The 16,684-nt window shown below is 42.3% G+C and overlaps 1 protein-coding gene across 4 annotated transcripts in view; it reads left to right on the top strand.

Annotated features, from left to right (window-relative positions):
• Positions 1–16,684, top strand: part of znf827 (zinc finger protein 827) — a 108,311-nt gene that overhangs the window by 68,678 nt on the left and 22,949 nt on the right. For all 4 annotated transcript variants that reach the window (XM_084044668.1, XM_084044670.1, XM_084044669.1 and 1 more), the window contains exons 7-9: positions 1,821–1,872; positions 4,123–4,223; positions 15,499–15,636. In XM_084044668.1, the coding sequence (XP_083900794.1) occupies positions 1,821–1,872; positions 4,123–4,223; positions 15,499–15,636 (291 nt within the window). The remainder of the gene's footprint in view (positions 1–1,820; positions 1,873–4,122; positions 4,224–15,498; positions 15,637–16,684) is intronic.

A 16,684-nucleotide genomic window follows, 5' to 3' on the forward strand; every position in this document is an offset into this window, starting at 1 on the left:
TGTCACACATTTACAAGCACACATAACCCCACAGTCATACACACCTTTTATACACACACGCGCTTGCACACACATACACACACACACACACACACACAGATTCACACACACCTATGCCCACACACACACACACAAGGCTCCCGTGGGGAGTGGTGTCCACACAAGCCTCCCCCCTCCTCCTCTCTTTCTCTCACTCTCTCTCTCTCTCCCTCTCTTTTCCTTCTCTCTCTGGACTCGTTTTCAAACATGCCAGCATAAGTGCACTTGGCTGCACACACTGCCCCCCCCCCCACCCCCCCAATCCCACACACACACCCCAACCCCTCCTTCTTCCCTGTACATTTCTCCCGTGCGGCATATCCATGGCAACGCGGAAAGAGACCTCTGTCCTTGGCAGTAGTGGCATGACTGAGGGGGGGGGGGGGGTTGTCGAGGGCAAAGAGAGGGACCCTCACCACCATCACTGCCGCCACCCTGGTTGGGTGTGCCTACAACTGGGCAAGTGGTGGTGGACAAAGTATATACTCAAGTAAATACTCAAGTATTCAAAAGTACAAATTACGAAGTAGATTTTTTTCTAATATCAATGCACTGCTGTATTGACAAATTATTAAAATAGTGAAAATAGCCCATCTACAGGCTTGGGTCCCATGCGTTGTGAGCTTGTAGATCGGCTATTTTCACTATATTTGAAAGCTTATGTGGTTTATTCATAATATATTTTTTGGTCCCAAGAGTCCCTTCCTAGAAATGTAGTGGAGTCAAAAGTACAATAAGTATTTGAAATGTAGCGGAGTCAAAGACAGTACTCAAGTAAATGTACTTAGTTGCTGTCCACCACAATGGAGGAGCAACTCCCCGACCCCCCCCCACCCCCCCAGAACTTGTAGTGTCTGCTGTGGAAAGGAGGCTGCAGGAGACATGTTAGACTCCGCTGTCACACAATGAGCAATCAATATGAATTACCCAGAGCAGCAGGGGCCGCGTACACACACATCAGTGACCAAGGTCGCCCAGACGCTGTGAGCTTTGAAATGCACTAATGTGCGTTTTCCTTGAAAGTCGAAGCGTGCCACATATGGGTCTCATTCTCCCTCCATGCTCTCTGGGTTTTCAGCGGACGGCAGTTATAGGAGGGGGGGGGGGGTGGATTAGCTGTAGGGGAGTTAGCTGGTGTTACTGTAGCTTAGTCTGTTTATTGTGTTAAATTGTTTTGGATATGTATATAGCTTTAACTGTTGTGCCAGTAATCAATCTACAGTTGTAATGGCTTCTAGGTTCATTGAGCAAGATTCCGTGTTTGACGCTGAACATGTTTTAAGTAGTCAATAGAGACCTGTGGTTGCCAGTGAGGGAGAGTGACAAGAACAGCAAAGATTTTGATGTCATCACCTCTCAAAGCCCTCCTCTTCTAGTAGAGTTTAAATGTCTAACACAGAAACTTTCCTTGGTTTCCTGATTAAGGCCAGTTGGCCGTTACGTATAGGTGCATAGATGTTTTAACCATACCATTCTAAATCAAAGAGGTTTTACATTCTTGAGACTGAGTGTCTTGGACTTCTCAAGAAGTCCCCTTCTTTGTCGTTTAGTTTTTTTGTTGTTGTGTTTTACACTATTGTTTAGTCGAGGCGGAAGAAATGTGGAAAAATGTCATTTACTTTTTCTGTCACTCCAAGTATACTCCCTATAGTCGAGCATGTCATCTCATAGTCAATGGCAACTAGTCTACTAAAGAGCACACTGGTTCACCCCCAATACTTTGTTCTAATGAACTGAATGACTTTTCACCTAACACCTTTTCTTATCTGTTAATTTTACAGAAAAGGTCAGCAAAGCCAATGACCACAAGGACAACATGGTGGGCATGAACAGGTGAGAGGATAAGCTGTTGTGATTGTGGTTAGTGTGTGTACTGTAATTACACCCTTGTCCGAGCTTCATTACACTTCAAACACAACGCATCTTTAACCACTTTCAACCTACAGTACAGTGAGTTTGTAGATCTGCTATTTTTGAAATAGGGTTGAAGTGGCTAAAGGACCATACCAGTGTTACATAACACTAAATTAGTGTTATGTAGTACATGTCATTGTCCACTGTCAACATCAGCCACATAGATAACACAAACCATTTCCCCCAAAATTGTTTTAATTGTTTAGATATTGTTTGTTTATGCTTTGTCTATATTCCATAAATGTTACAGAATGTACCTAACATTTTTGTTAACATCATCTGTAATTTATTAAAAGACCTCTTCAAGGTAAAATTCAAGTTTCAAATCCGACACTCCAGCCATATTGCACATTGTATTAGGGTAATACAATAAGTTCAGATAAAATAAACACCATAGTGACATTCAAAAGGGTGAATTATCTAAATCTAGCAACTTTCAAATCTTGTAGATTGGGTGAAACAGTTAATCGAACTAAACTATTTAATTGATTATAAACAATACTTTTTATAAAATAATAGATTTTCGAAAATAGCAGGTCTACAAGCTCAGTTGTGAGCTTGTAGATCGGATAGAGTAATAGTGGGATGGAAAAAAATAATAATAAAAGTAGTGAACAGAATAATCGTTAAGAAGATAATTGATTGTTGCAGCAGTACTTGTAGAGTGTTTCCCCACACCATTCCAACATGAATGATGTTTATAAATGCATACATAAATGCATACACTTAAGTACCCAACATTTTATGAAGAGCAGGGCAATCTCTGCTAATGGCTAGAAGTCAAACTGCTATGATCCTTTGACACTATCACAAGCTCACTTCATCAAATGATATAAAAGTACCACAGCATGATATGATAACTACAGTGTTAGCTTGTTTGATTGATTCATTGATGTTTTTATAGTAGAAACATGCATCAGGATCACATATTTGTACATGTATGACAAAAGGATGAAACACAGAAAAGTCCAAGAGAACATATTGCCAAACTTATTGTAAACATAGTGCTAAATGTTATAGGAGGGTGTCTTAACGCAAACCAAAAATCTATAATAAATACATTCATTCAAATTCAAATGTACAAGACAAGTACAATAGGGAGAACAAAATGGTATGTGTATTGTATATGGAAACTGCTACAACTCAACTAATTCATGTTTTTTGCTTGGGTGTCAGCGTGTACACCGATTTTTCTTTTGGGTCCTCAAAATGCATATTTATGCTCAAACACGAGTCTTATATCTTATATAGTACATGTGCACCGTAATAATCTGTATATAGTTTACATATGAATTGTCTCCAGATTTAGGAAAATATACTTTTATTAGCAAAAGTATAGACTTTAACTGTTTAAAGTCTATACTTTTGCTAATAAAAGTATACAAATCAGTCAGTCACACATCAACAACTAGTGATGGCACAGATGGCATACTGCCTGAGAGCATCATTTTTTCTGTAAAAAAAGATTATTATTTCTTTTTACAGAAAAAAATCATACTGTGGCGGTCGGATTTAAGGGGTGGCGGCCCGCCACTGCTTAATGCATATAAGCGAAACACTGCCACGGATATGCTCTAAAAGTGTGAAAAACATATTTTTCATTTCACCAGACCTTTAATTACTTTCTCACGTGCTGCATGATGACATAGATAGATCAACTCTTGTGAATATAAAATTAATCTTGATTGTTCGCCTGTGTGATTCCCATAGCTGCACGTTCCTCCAAACACAGTTGATTTTAATTACAGAACTACTCCGTTTTGAACGTCCAGACTGTGTATTACTCATTGTATACTTAATCAGCACACTAAAATATGTATCTGAAAACATTTTAGGTTAGAATAATCAACTTGGTAACACAAAACATTCTGCACAGTGGCCGTCTCTCTCTCCCATGGCCAGCGTACGCCTTCAGGCTACAAACAATAACACTGTGCACCACGTGAGTGAGATTCTACCATGCCATAGCCTGAAGGGATGGAACCTTCTGCTTGGTTGCGAGGCCGTTCCAGACTGAAACGACCGAAAATGTCATTTCATTGGACCTTTAAGTTCAAGTTTGATTTAATCCTCTCCCTCCCTCTCCCCTTGCTCTTCTCCTGTTACTCTTTTGCTGATAACACAAAGTTCTTGCCGTGATAATTAATTGTGTGTGTGTGTGTGTTGCAGTACATTTCTAGATGAGCGCTACAGACAATCACCCTTCAGCTCGCGCTCCAAGAGTTCCTCACCTGCAGAGGCTAGTTCTTCTGCCAGGGCAGCTTTCCACGGTAAGAGAGAGACACACACACACACACACACACACACACACACACACGCACACGCACACACGCAGCAGCAGCAGAGACACACAAGAACATGAACCATCCATGGAGATATGAAGAGACACAAACATACTCGGAGGCACAGATGCACACAAGCACACACACTGATGGATTAACCCACATACATACTATTCATACTGTATATGTAGACACAGGTACAGACCAACACAAAAGCAAGCACACATTGAGACACAATCACACACTGGCAGAGAGAGGCACAGAGAATACACGCAAACAGAGACACACACGCACGCACACACACACACACACACACACACACACACACACACACACACACACACACACACACACTGTTGAGAGGAACAGACATCTCGTCTTACACTAAACATGTGGCATTAAATTGAATGCAGACATAGAAAGAATGAATGTGTATTACATTGACAACCATGTGACTTGCATATTTCTTATTATATGAGTCATACTGTAGGCTGCAGAGCAAGCACCACAGAAATGTGAACTTGGATAACTTGGTAAACATGGATTTGTTTATATAGGAAAAACCTGTACAACCAAAATATATATTTTTAGCAATCAAAATGTATCTAATTTTTGAAAATTAATTAACTTCACTTGTATATTTTGAAATATGTACAAGTGTTATTTTCAAAATGTGAATAAGCTATTCTTTGTCTTTGAATGTTTGAAAGAAACAAATGGTAAATTAAACAGAAAAATAATAAATGTCTATCATATTATTTGCATACAGCTAAAGTAGAAAGATATTCTCAGCAAAAATAATCTAATTAGCTAGAGAAACACACAATCTAATTCAGATCTAGAGAAACACACACACGTTTGTATTAGTAATCTTGTGAGGACGTCAAGATTTTAGGTTGACTACTTGTAAACGTCTATTTCTCAAATTCTACTGTACTTGCGAGGGCATTTGGTGCACACGCACGCACGCACACACACACACACACACACACACACACACACACACACACACACACACACACACACACACACACACACACACACACACACACACACACACATACTGTGCTCACTGAGTTCCATGTATCCCACCTACTCACATAATGGGAGCCTCAAGGCCTCCGCTAACTACACAGCTATGCAGGATCACAGCACTGAGACAGCTACCTCCACACAGTCAGTACACAACCACAAGGACACCGTGGACCAGCACCTCCATGTCCTCAGGTCCAACCTCAGAGGAACCCAGGCCTCCCACATGCTACACTCCCCCAGCCAAAGCACTGTTGCCCTCCTCCCTGTCTGGTCCTCCTCACTAGAGCTCCACCAGCAGCACCTTCTCCTCAGCTCCCCACAGGGATGGGCATTTTCTTTCCTCCTGTTCTTCTCTCTTCCTGCCTGTTACTCCTCTTCTCTCTTCTTTTATCCCATCTCCTCTGGTTCTTTTTTGTTCTCTACTCCTTGCCCGTTTCTCTCTCCTTTCCTCTCCTCCTGTTGTTTTCTCTCCTCCTCCTGTTCTTTTCTCTCCTCTCCTCCCGTTCTTTTCTTTTCTCTCCTCTCTTCCTGTTCTTTTCTCTCCTCTCCTCCCGTTCTTTTCTCTCCTCTCTTCCTGTTCTTTTCTCTCCTCTCCTCCCGTTCTTTTCTTTTCTCTCCTCTCTTCCTGTTCTTTTCTCTCCTCTCCTCCTCCCCTCTTGCGAAGCCATGCATTCCAGAGTTTCTCTGTCTGCTCCTGTTGGCAGTGAGAGATCCAGAGGTTAATTAGCAGGTTCCAACCTGGCCTCGTCCCTCTGCCTGTTAATGGAAATCTGATTGGCTTCTGTGTGTCAGGGGTGCCCTGAAAGTTAATTCACCCAGCCCACCATGTGCCCCCCCACCCCCCTCTGCCCCCTGGTGTGTGTGGTTAGTGCTGTAAGCGCAGGTCCCCTGTCTCTTGCCCTCTGTCTGTTTGTCTCTTGTTCACTCCGTATCCGTCTCTCTCTTTCTCTCTCGTTGTTTTGTTTTACTTCTGGTGTGTGTGTGCGCGTGCGTGCGTGCGTGCGTGCGTGCGTGCGTGCATAGAGGACTAGGCTGAGAGTGCACTGATGTAAACAATACAAGTGAAGCTAATAAAATGAATAATGCCTGATTCATACTTGGTTGCATGCTGTGTCGCACACCAAAAATAGAAGATCTACAGGTTCACAGCGTGACACAGATGCACAATTAAGTATAAACCGCCCTTAATGGGCACGGCGACTCACCGAGTAAGAGCACGTACCATTTAAATAAGGCTATAGTCCATGCAGCTCACCCCCGGTTTGAATCTGACCCAAGGCTCATTACTGCATGCGTCTCTCCCACCTTTCCTTTCTCAATGTTCAATCTATCTGAAATAAAGCATTAAATGCCATAAATAAATCTTCCCTTTAGTTTAGATGATTATGTGCCTTTAGATGGCAGCTAAATCACAAAATGACCAAGAGGTTATTTCCCCTTTAAATTGCTTTATTGGTATGACCGTCATGCCAAAGCAGTGTACAGTATACAGTACATTCAGTTCATAAAGTAACCATAATTCAAACCATGCACTCTCCCTCTCTCTTTTTCTCATTTTGTCTCCCACATACAGTACACACACACACACACACATGTGCCCTCTGTTTCTCTAAATGGGTAATCTTCCTGTTGGTGCAGTGCTATTGTGTTTAAGTGTGGCGAGGTTCAGTCTTTCACAACAACTGTTGAACTACTTAAATCCTCTACTCTTCCCAGTTCAAACCACCTCACTCCACACCAGCCATTAGCTGTTTGGCCACGCCGTTCTCTGGAATTACACCTCCAGTTAAATGGACTGTACATCAGATGTACGACTGAGTGCACATGAATTAGTGGATGTAAGATTGTCCATCTGTACGCCCACCAGTGAGTGCGGGAGTGCACGTGTGGGGAAAACATGTTGTTGTGTCAGTGTGCCCGAAGATGACGTATGTGTGTGAGAGCGAGAGAGAAAGCACCATCGGAAGGGAGTACTGTGAATAATGTGTTTGTGTGTGTGTGTGTGTCACATGAAGGATGTGTGTACTGTATGTGTGTGTGTTAACATTGTGACTTCAGGGCTCCTAGGTCAGGCGCTCCCTGTCCTCTGTTACCCATGTCCCCTGCTCTAATAACACTAATTAAACTATTAAAGCACTTCAAGGACCACGCCGCGCCCTAATTCGCTTAATTATCTCTCCGTTTGCCGGGGCCGCGGACCCCAGGGCCTCTGCCTGTTGGCTCCTGGTCACCTTGTGTGACCAGGGCCTTACCCTGCTCTCACCTCTGACTGGGTGGGTACAGTTAATGCTGTTAGGCAGCTCAAGCTTCAAGCTCTCAGGCCTTTACGATAAGACAGATCTCCTCTCACCGTCTCCTCAAACAGGGCATTCTTTCCCCCCAATGCATATGCAGTATAGTCTACTTATCCACACATAAAGTACACACAGTCACAAAATGTGGGATGGGTGCAGATGTCACGGTGGACATGAGATGGTGGCGATGTTTACATCAAATGATGGACATGGCTACACGATACAGCAAGTATAATTTGACCTTTAAAGGTCAAGAACCAAACCTAAGATAAAAGTAAAGACAAAAATAAAGATAGTAAAATACTGCGCTGCTGAGCTCCCTAGATATCTGCACTTTGATCTCCGAATGAGTGAACATAATAGCAGTCAATAATTATAAATGTACAGTGAATATATGAATGAATTTATTGCTATAAATCTATTGCCAGTGCACATATTATGTGTCTATCAACAATGAGTATTATGGGTAGATATGGTATCATGTTTATGTACAGACAGTAACAACGGTTGATATGAATGAATGAGTGCACTACAGGCTATCAATAATGAATATAAGACTGGCTACAGTCAAGTATCAACATGTGTATGTATATAGAAATATATATATATACGTCTGTCAACAGACCTTCAACTGTGAAGAAGCGCTCAAGTGCCCTGGGTATTAACAGGGACAGGGAGGCAGGAGCACAATGCTTTCAATAGCCAGTCAGAGGCTGTCACTATGACTAGGCCCTGAGCTAGCCAATGGCGAGGTCAAGCGAAGACACAGCCCGGAGGTTGGCTGAGGTTACGGAGGCTCCAGTGTCTCTGACGACGAGGCTCATGTTTTGACACCGGTGCCACCTGTCTACAGCCGAGGCTAGGGGCTGGTGGTGAGGACAAAATACACTTCTCCTAATACCCCTGAACTAGTCAACATGGCAGATTGCCAGGGTGGCATAATGGTGAGAGACATGGTCCTCTGTATTAAGAAAGGTCACCGGTTTGATCCTTGTGAAACCGGCAGCTGTGCATCAATACCCATGTTGTCGAAGTTTTTTGAGATAGACTTTGAACACACCAGCCTCCTCAACGATAATATCAGTACGTATATTGTATAGCCTATAGGGCTACAACTATCGATAGATCAACAAATCAATGCAAAAAAATCATAAGCCATTTTTTTTATAATCGGCTAAAACAATTAGTCTGATCAACTATTTACACCCTACTTTTATACTTTGTTATATGAAAATAGCTTGGAGATCTGCTATTAGAATAGATAAAAAAATATATTATTAATTTGTTTTATAGATTAACTGTCTCAGTGCCAGACCCCGAGTTATCCCGAGTTTTTACTGAATACCCTCCCTGCCAGAACGAAAAATCCAGAGTTTAATTTTTTTTTAAAATTATTATTATTATTTTTTTTAAAGTGTTCAGAACCCAAGATATCATTATATGAAGATTTGCAGCTCCATCCACTCCTTGTTTAACTTATAACTGAAAAAGGCTGTATCTCGCTTCCTAAGCACTTTTTTTTACTTTGAAAAAACAAACAAAAAAATGTTGGCACAGTTCGCAATATTTTTTTTATTTCATTGGCACTGAGAGAGTTAACAACAGTGAATCTAAAACAAATTAATTGAATCAATTATAATTTGTTCTATGCCACCCCTAGTAGCATAGATGTAACAGGTGAATGATGACAATGATGGGAGCATAAATTGGAAACCGTGCGGGTCATTTGATTTGATCTGAGCTCAACGAATATCCCCAATAGCCAATCATATTTAATATATTTGCGTTCCTGTTTCACTACACAGACACTGTCACTCAGTCGCTCTCTGTCGGCTGGGTGTCAGACTCCTACTGGTGTGTGCATGCATGCGTGTGTAAGAGTGAGCGCCAGGCCCTTGTTAGGGTTGTGACTCAGAGCAGTGCACTGGCAGGAGGTTCACATGACGGCTGACTCAGTGGCAGTAGGACGATTAAATCTAACCATGCTGTCGACAGGCTCATTGCTAAGATTCCTCACCTTGGGGTGCCTTGTGGCTCAGCCAGTCAGTGCTGTAGACCATATGCTCCCAGTGAGCGCAAGGACCTGGGTTTGAATCTGACCGCCGTCTTGTCTCGCATGTCTCTCCTCTCTATCTCTGCCCTTGATTCCCTGTCTCTCTACACTCTCCTCTCTGAAATAAATCATGAAAAAATGACAAAAGAAATACATCCTTAAGATTCCTCAGCCTCCAGGGCACTGAGACAGAGTAGTGGGAGTGGGGGGGGGGGGGGGGGGGCAGTCTGGGGGACAGCAGTGGTCCCGGTTATTAGGAGGAGACCACAATCTTTGTGAAAGTGAGAAATCTGAAATGACTAATTCATTACTGAACTGATTAAATTGGGAATTCTCTAATCATTCACTTGGTTCTCACACTGAATTACTTTGAGTTTTCTTTAATGAATTATCAGATTAATTTGTGAGATACAGTACATGAGGCTAGAACACAGCACAGTTAGTACTAAGAGTGAAGATCATTTGTTTAGTATGGTTTAGTATTCCAAAAAAACACTAGGTTATTGAAATCGTACTGGGTGATATTGGGTATTTAAATATCCTATATGTATATTTTGAGCTATTCTCGCATAACCAGACTCAGCGAGCTCCACCTATACTCCACCTCCTGGCAGGGTAGACGGAGCTGTGAAACGTCTGGTTACGCGAGACTAATCTTGAGCAAAGACAAGCTCCCAACCATCTTAACTGACCTGACAGTAACCCAGCTCCTAACCATCTTAACTGACCTGATAGTAACCAAGCTCCTAGCCATCTTAACTGACCTGATAGTAATCAAGCTCCTAACCCTCTTAATTGACCTGACCGTAACCCAGCTCCTAACCATCTTAGCTGACCTGATAGTAACCCAGCTCCTAACCTTCTTAACTGACCTGATAGTAACCCAGCTCCTAACCATCTTAGCTGACCTGATAGTAACCCAGCTCCTAACCATCTTAACTGACCTGATAGTAACCCAGCTCCTAACCTTCTTAACTGACCTGATAGTAATCAAGCTCCTAACCCTCTTAATTGACCTGACCGTAACCCAGCTCCTAACCATCTTAGCTGACCTGACAGTAACCCAGCTCCTAACCCTCTTAATTGACCTTACAGTAACCCAGCTCCTAACCATCTTAGCTGACCTGACAGTGACCTGTTGAATCTTAACTAATTGCCGTTTTTTTCCCCCAAGAGAAATGCATTGCCATGACAGTGCAATTAATAAAAAAGATCAATGCGGTGATGTGTGGGCTGCTTTTACCTGCAACCATAACTTGATTTCAACATAATTCATGGTGCTGCAGGAGGAAATATGCCAAATGGCTGCCAAAAAAGAGCCTGAAATACTGACAGTATGTTAATGTGAATAGAGCTCTGAGTCTGATGTCTTTGTTCCACACTGCTTTCATAAAATGAATCTTTAGTTTTCTACGTAGTGGCATAATGAGTATTAACCACTTGAAACCCATGCCTATTCTGGGGGGAACATTCGCCAAAAATAGCAGAGCTACAAGCTCACAACGTATCAGCTATTTTTGGCGAAGAGATTTGGGGAAAAAATACAGTCAACGACAAAGTACAGTTGTAACTCCAGTCCGGTTCTCTAAGACTGGAGGGTTTAAGTGGTTAAAATCTAAAACCGTCTGAGCAGACCACCTAGTGTTGTGTGAATAAGAGACCCTGTATAATACCCAGAGCTGGTTCAGGCAATCACAGTCAAATTAAACACTATTGGCGTCTGCCTTTATTCCACACCTACACTGTCAAATCCTCAGTGTTGATTTGACTGAGAGTGTAAAAATGGACTCTACACTCTCAGAGTAAAAAAAAGAAAACAGTTCGGATTTAGCGAAACTTCCACCCCATTGCCTGGTCATTAAATGTTTGCCCATGCCACTGTTCGACGTGTTCGTTTAAGTGTTTCTCGTTTGAAAAATGGCAAAATTGCTTGAAGTCGATTCGGCTGCCGATGGGCTCTGGTGATATCAAGTAAAAGCAAAGGATTTGTTTCAGTTTAGCAATGGCTTAAAGGACCAGGCCTTACATTCACTAGCTTTTATAAAGAGAGAGATGGAGATCTGTGAGAAAGAGAGAGATGGAAAGTAAGGCTCTAGGGCTGCCTGAGAAGTCGATACAAACCCAGCAAATCGTCCTTCAGCGCAGCCCCCATCTCTCTCCCTCTGAAGCCTACAGTATCTACACTTTTAACGTTCACCATCGACCCCCCCCCCACCTCCACCCCTGCACACTCCCCTCCTCCCAAAATGCCACAAAAACATTGAATTCCTCCTCCTCTGTCTATCCCGAGACCCTTCCCTATGAAACAGCCTGTCAGCCTGACAGCTTGTGTTTGCATTATGACAGCTTTCGTGGCGGGGGGGGGGGGGGGGGGGTCCTATTTTAGTGGGAATCGGCTACAAGCAGCTATCACAGATTGTGTCATTGAGCAAACATATATTTCTTCTCTTGTTGTTGTAGGGCATGGGGTGTCGAGGTCCTGCACACTGATTGCTATCTGCAAAGACTCAGGGTCTGTAACTGGGAGAGACTGACAGGGAACGTTTTGCTCTTCCAGGTGCTGGAACTGCAGCGTTGCCGAGTACAGTAGGGTGTAGTGGTCGCGTTAGAATCTGAACCATATGTAGGAGCTTGTTTTGGTGAAATGTCTGGACAATACCCAAGTAATTAACATCGGATTCATTCCATTTTTCTGTGATATGAAAGTGTTTTTCGAAGTCTTTGATGGGGAAACAATAAACTGTTCTTGGTCGAGGTCACCTTGTGTTGAATGGTGTTTCTCACAGCGGTACAAACAATAAGTTTCCTTCATCTGATAAATTGAGTCTTCATCTGAGGCAAACTGTTTGAAGCAAGACCTAGGGCACAGACTGAGCCAATCCAAACTATTCCAGTCTAGCCTTATTTGAACCGTACTTAGCGAGTTTAGTGAGATGTAAAACAGTAACTCTGTTTCTTAATGTAAAATAAAACATTCTGGCAAGTGCACACTTCATTCTTTGATACTGCACTAGGTGTGTGTGTGTGTGTGTGTGTGTGTGTGTGTGTGTGTGTGTGTGTGTGCGCGCGTGTGATGAAGAAGAGAACGTTTATTTTTTAATTGTTTTTCTTGCAAGTTGCTTGTATTGTGGATATTCCCAAACAACATGAAGCCAGTGTGCAAGTAATGAAAACACTGCAGTTCTCCTAGAAGGCGTCGCCATTTCCCCTCCTGCTGGTTGCAGATGCGGAAGCATTTTGATTCCATTAAAGCCTATGGGTATTTGACCAGGCTTTAGAGTTTGTTGTATTACCTTAGTAAACATTTGCATGAATACTTTGTTTTCAGTTGTTAGTTTAAAGTATTTTTTTTCAATTATCAAGATATGTGTTTTTGTTAATTATGCTACCATTAATTCTTAAATTAATTATTATTAAGAAGGTATGCTTCTACTGGTTCTACTAAATAATCTTGACGGAGTGTGCGTGCTGTCCCTTCCTAAGAGAAGCAGTGAAAGGTTTTATATATCCTTTAGGGAAAGGGAGATCTCTGTCTTTTTACTCCCATGGAGGAAATTCAGTTTCAGCTTCATCTAGCTGATGGCTGCTCAGATGGTTATGATGAGCACTCACAGGGGGGGGGGGCAGTTAGGGTTTAAGTGCCTTGCTCAGGGACACTTTGACACATAGACCGGGACCAAGGGGAAAACCGGTGACCTTCTGATTACCACTAGCTACGGCCGCCCCCCTCATTTAGTTTAGCCCTTTTCGGCGCGTCGATATGTTGTTTGGCTTATATGTAAGTGCTAACATACAAAACTGGAGGCTTGTGGATCAGTCTGTTAGTGAGCGCTCCACACAGGAACAGTGCAGTACTCACCTACTTGTGAGTTCATGGGTTCAAATCCAGCTCATCCAACTCCTACAACAAAGAACAGACTGTGGCAAATCGTGTTAATAGACTTAATTAATGAAATATCCGTTACAGTAGTTGACATTAGGAGGATTGCTATTATTAATGAGTTTAAAATACTTCAGCTTAAAAATTCTTGGGTGTTTCATAGGGGAATAAAGTAAATGAATGAAATATCAGTTAGTTGACATTGCAGTGCTTAGGAGGTTTGCTGCATCATTGGTGGCTGGGGGACACATGTTTACTATTTATTTGTTACTAAATGTAGCCTACAGCACATGAGCTTATCCAGGATTGTTGGTATTGGCCGACCACCCTCACTTATGTCTGTGCAGGACTGCTGCTATGTAAAGACCAGAGCAAAGTTTGTCCCTATCATGTAGTTTACAAGGTCAGTAGGGTCTGTACTCAGGTTACACAGATAAAAAAAAGGGCTTTCATTTAGCCAATTGTTTCACGGATCTCCCTATCCTTCATTGTCTAGTATTTGCTGAATTTGTGTTGGCCATGTAATTTTAACCACTTGAACCTTAGTGTCCCTATTTTGGGGTGAACATTCGGCGAAAATAGCCGACCTGTGTTGCCAAACGTGTTGTGATTAGATTGCCTATTTTAAGCAAAGGCATTTAGTGTAGAGGGGAAAAAGTACAGGGCCTCGTATAGACCTCTGGGGGACCCGGTCAACAACGTTTATAAGGTTTAAGTGGTTTAGCATATAGCTCACAACATCACTTTTGACACGAACATAGCTCATTATAGGTTGCGGGTAACAGGACGCATCATTTCATTTGACAATGCAGTTAAGTAAGATTAAGCCTAAATCACCCGAGGTTACCCCACTCTTCACCGTGCCGTGTTTGGGGCGTGAGGTTTTTTGCGCAGTGGGGTACGAGGGCACCCTGTGCGTTCTGCATGGACAGGCCTGTTGTAATTTGATGCAGCTTTATGGGCAGAAGCAATGCTTGGCCTCTGCGTGGTGCAGAATCTTCAATGGAGAGATGCACTTTCATCCGAAGGTTAATTCCCTCTCTCTCTCTCTCTCTCCTTGTCCAATGTGAGGCTGCGCTCTCTTGCAGTCTTGTTTTGGTCTCTTTCTCTCCATCTCTATCACTCTTTCTCCCTCTCTCTCTTGCCATCCGGCACTCTCCCCTTCCCATCTTTTAAGTCTATTTCTTTCTTGTTTTTTTAATTATTTTTTATATCGCTTTACTTTGACCACCCTGGGTCTGTGGCTGTGCTGAGGGTGAAGGCTGGGGGCAGGGTGTGTTACTACACTAGCTGATCAGCATGGACAGCAAGCCAGTCTTCCAGAACGGGCTTTAAGACCGATTGGTGCTGGAGGGCACATGGGCACCTGCTCAGAGAGAGCTGGCTGTTGTATGAAAAGAAGAAAGAGATGCATTTGTTGATTTAAGGTTTCAGTGAAATATGGTACTGTATAACAAAATTAAACTCTTGTCCTTTGGATGCCTGGTGGCTCTGCCAGCAACTGACTATTATGCTCCTTGTGAGTGCAAGGACCCAAATCTGACCCCCTCTCAACACATACAGTGTATCTGAAATAAATAATTTCCTTTATTTTCTCCTTCACAGCATGTTAAGTCTAACTGTTTGGGTTATGTAAGTGCTTATTAGAAAATACAAAACTGGAGGCTTGTGTCCAACTGCATACTGTGGTCTGTTGTACTCTGCCTATTTATATTACCTCATTAAGATAGGTTAATTACTCATGCTTACACATTATAGTCTGGTGTTTGTTTGTCTTGTTTTGTCTTGTCTTTTAAAAAAACAATAAAAATTAATATACAAAAAAACTGGAGGCTTGCTGGAGCACTCCTCATGGGTTAAAATCCACCTCATCCAGCTCGATCTCATCCTGTCTCTCCCTTAGTTTTGATCTGATTCTTTACAGGGTAATAAAGCAAAAAGAGATGTCCAAGCACCAACATTTAAATAAAATATTTGACCCTCATTGTGTGTGTGTTCCAGACTCGGAAAAGGGTGATGGGGAGCCAGGAAACGGAATAGCCCAGTGGAGGTTGAATGAACAGCTCTTCCCCTGTCCTGTCTGTGGCAAGGTGTTTGGGCGACAACAGACCCTCTCCAGACACCTCTCCTTACACACAGGTAAGACCACACACAAAATCTAAAACAATTTTGGTTAAACTTACTGTACACAGAGCTCTGGATAAAAATATAAAACAAAAAGACAGGCAGACAGGGCATCAGTGGCTCTATACAATGACAATGTCCAGAATTATAAATGAAAAAATGCTAACTTATACTGGAAATAAACAACGACAATGTCAACAAACACTGATCTGCGTGAAACGTTTATCTGTTGCACATGAAACATCGCGGTTACGTTAATACAATTCACTTTTCTAATATGACTTTACTCCAAATTTCATGGTCAGTATCATGGTCAGTATCATGTCAGTATCATGGTCTGTGTCATGGTCAGTATCATGGTCTGTGTCATGTCAGTATCATGGAGTATCATGGTCTGTGTCATGTCAGTATCATGGAGTATCATGTCAGTATCGTGGTCAGTATCATGGTCTGTATCATGGTCAGTATCATGGTCTGTGTCATGTCAGTATCATGGTCTGTATCATGTCAGTATCATGGTCAGTATCATGGTCTGTATCATGGTCTGTGTCATGTCAGTATCATGGTCTGTATCATGTCAGTATCGTGGTCAGTATCATGTCAGTATCGTGGTCTGTATCATGTCATGGGCAGTGTCATGGTCAGTATCTTGGTCTGGGTCATGCAGTATGATGGTCAGTATCATGTCAATTTCACAGTATCCCACAACCAGCGATACACTGTAAAAACTCTTGCCTTGAAAAATATGTTACAATGAAGAATTGTAAAAAATCATTTCCATGAGGCTGTTTTTCTCAGCAAACGGATCACAGGCAATGAACTTGGCATTTTATATTCCTCGCAGGTGTCGCAGGCTCACAGCTGCAGCAAAGTTCAAGCTTCATGCGCAGTCTATATTAATACACTTAAGAGTTCATTTATCCTTGTTACATTTAGTGTTGTTACATAAGCGGCTTGTTGGATTACTTACAGTATCTTCTGAAATAGCCAGTCCACCCAAAACATTACTGGGTTGTCAAATGTCACTAGGCAGAGACACCAAAGTATGAGTAAAACACATAAA

The sequence above is a fragment of the Gymnoscopelus microlampas genome (assembly GCF_963454915.1).
Source record: "Gymnoscopelus microlampas genome assembly, chromosome: 2".
Classification (NCBI taxonomy): Eukaryota; Metazoa; Chordata; class Actinopteri; order Myctophiformes; family Myctophidae; genus Gymnoscopelus; species Gymnoscopelus microlampas.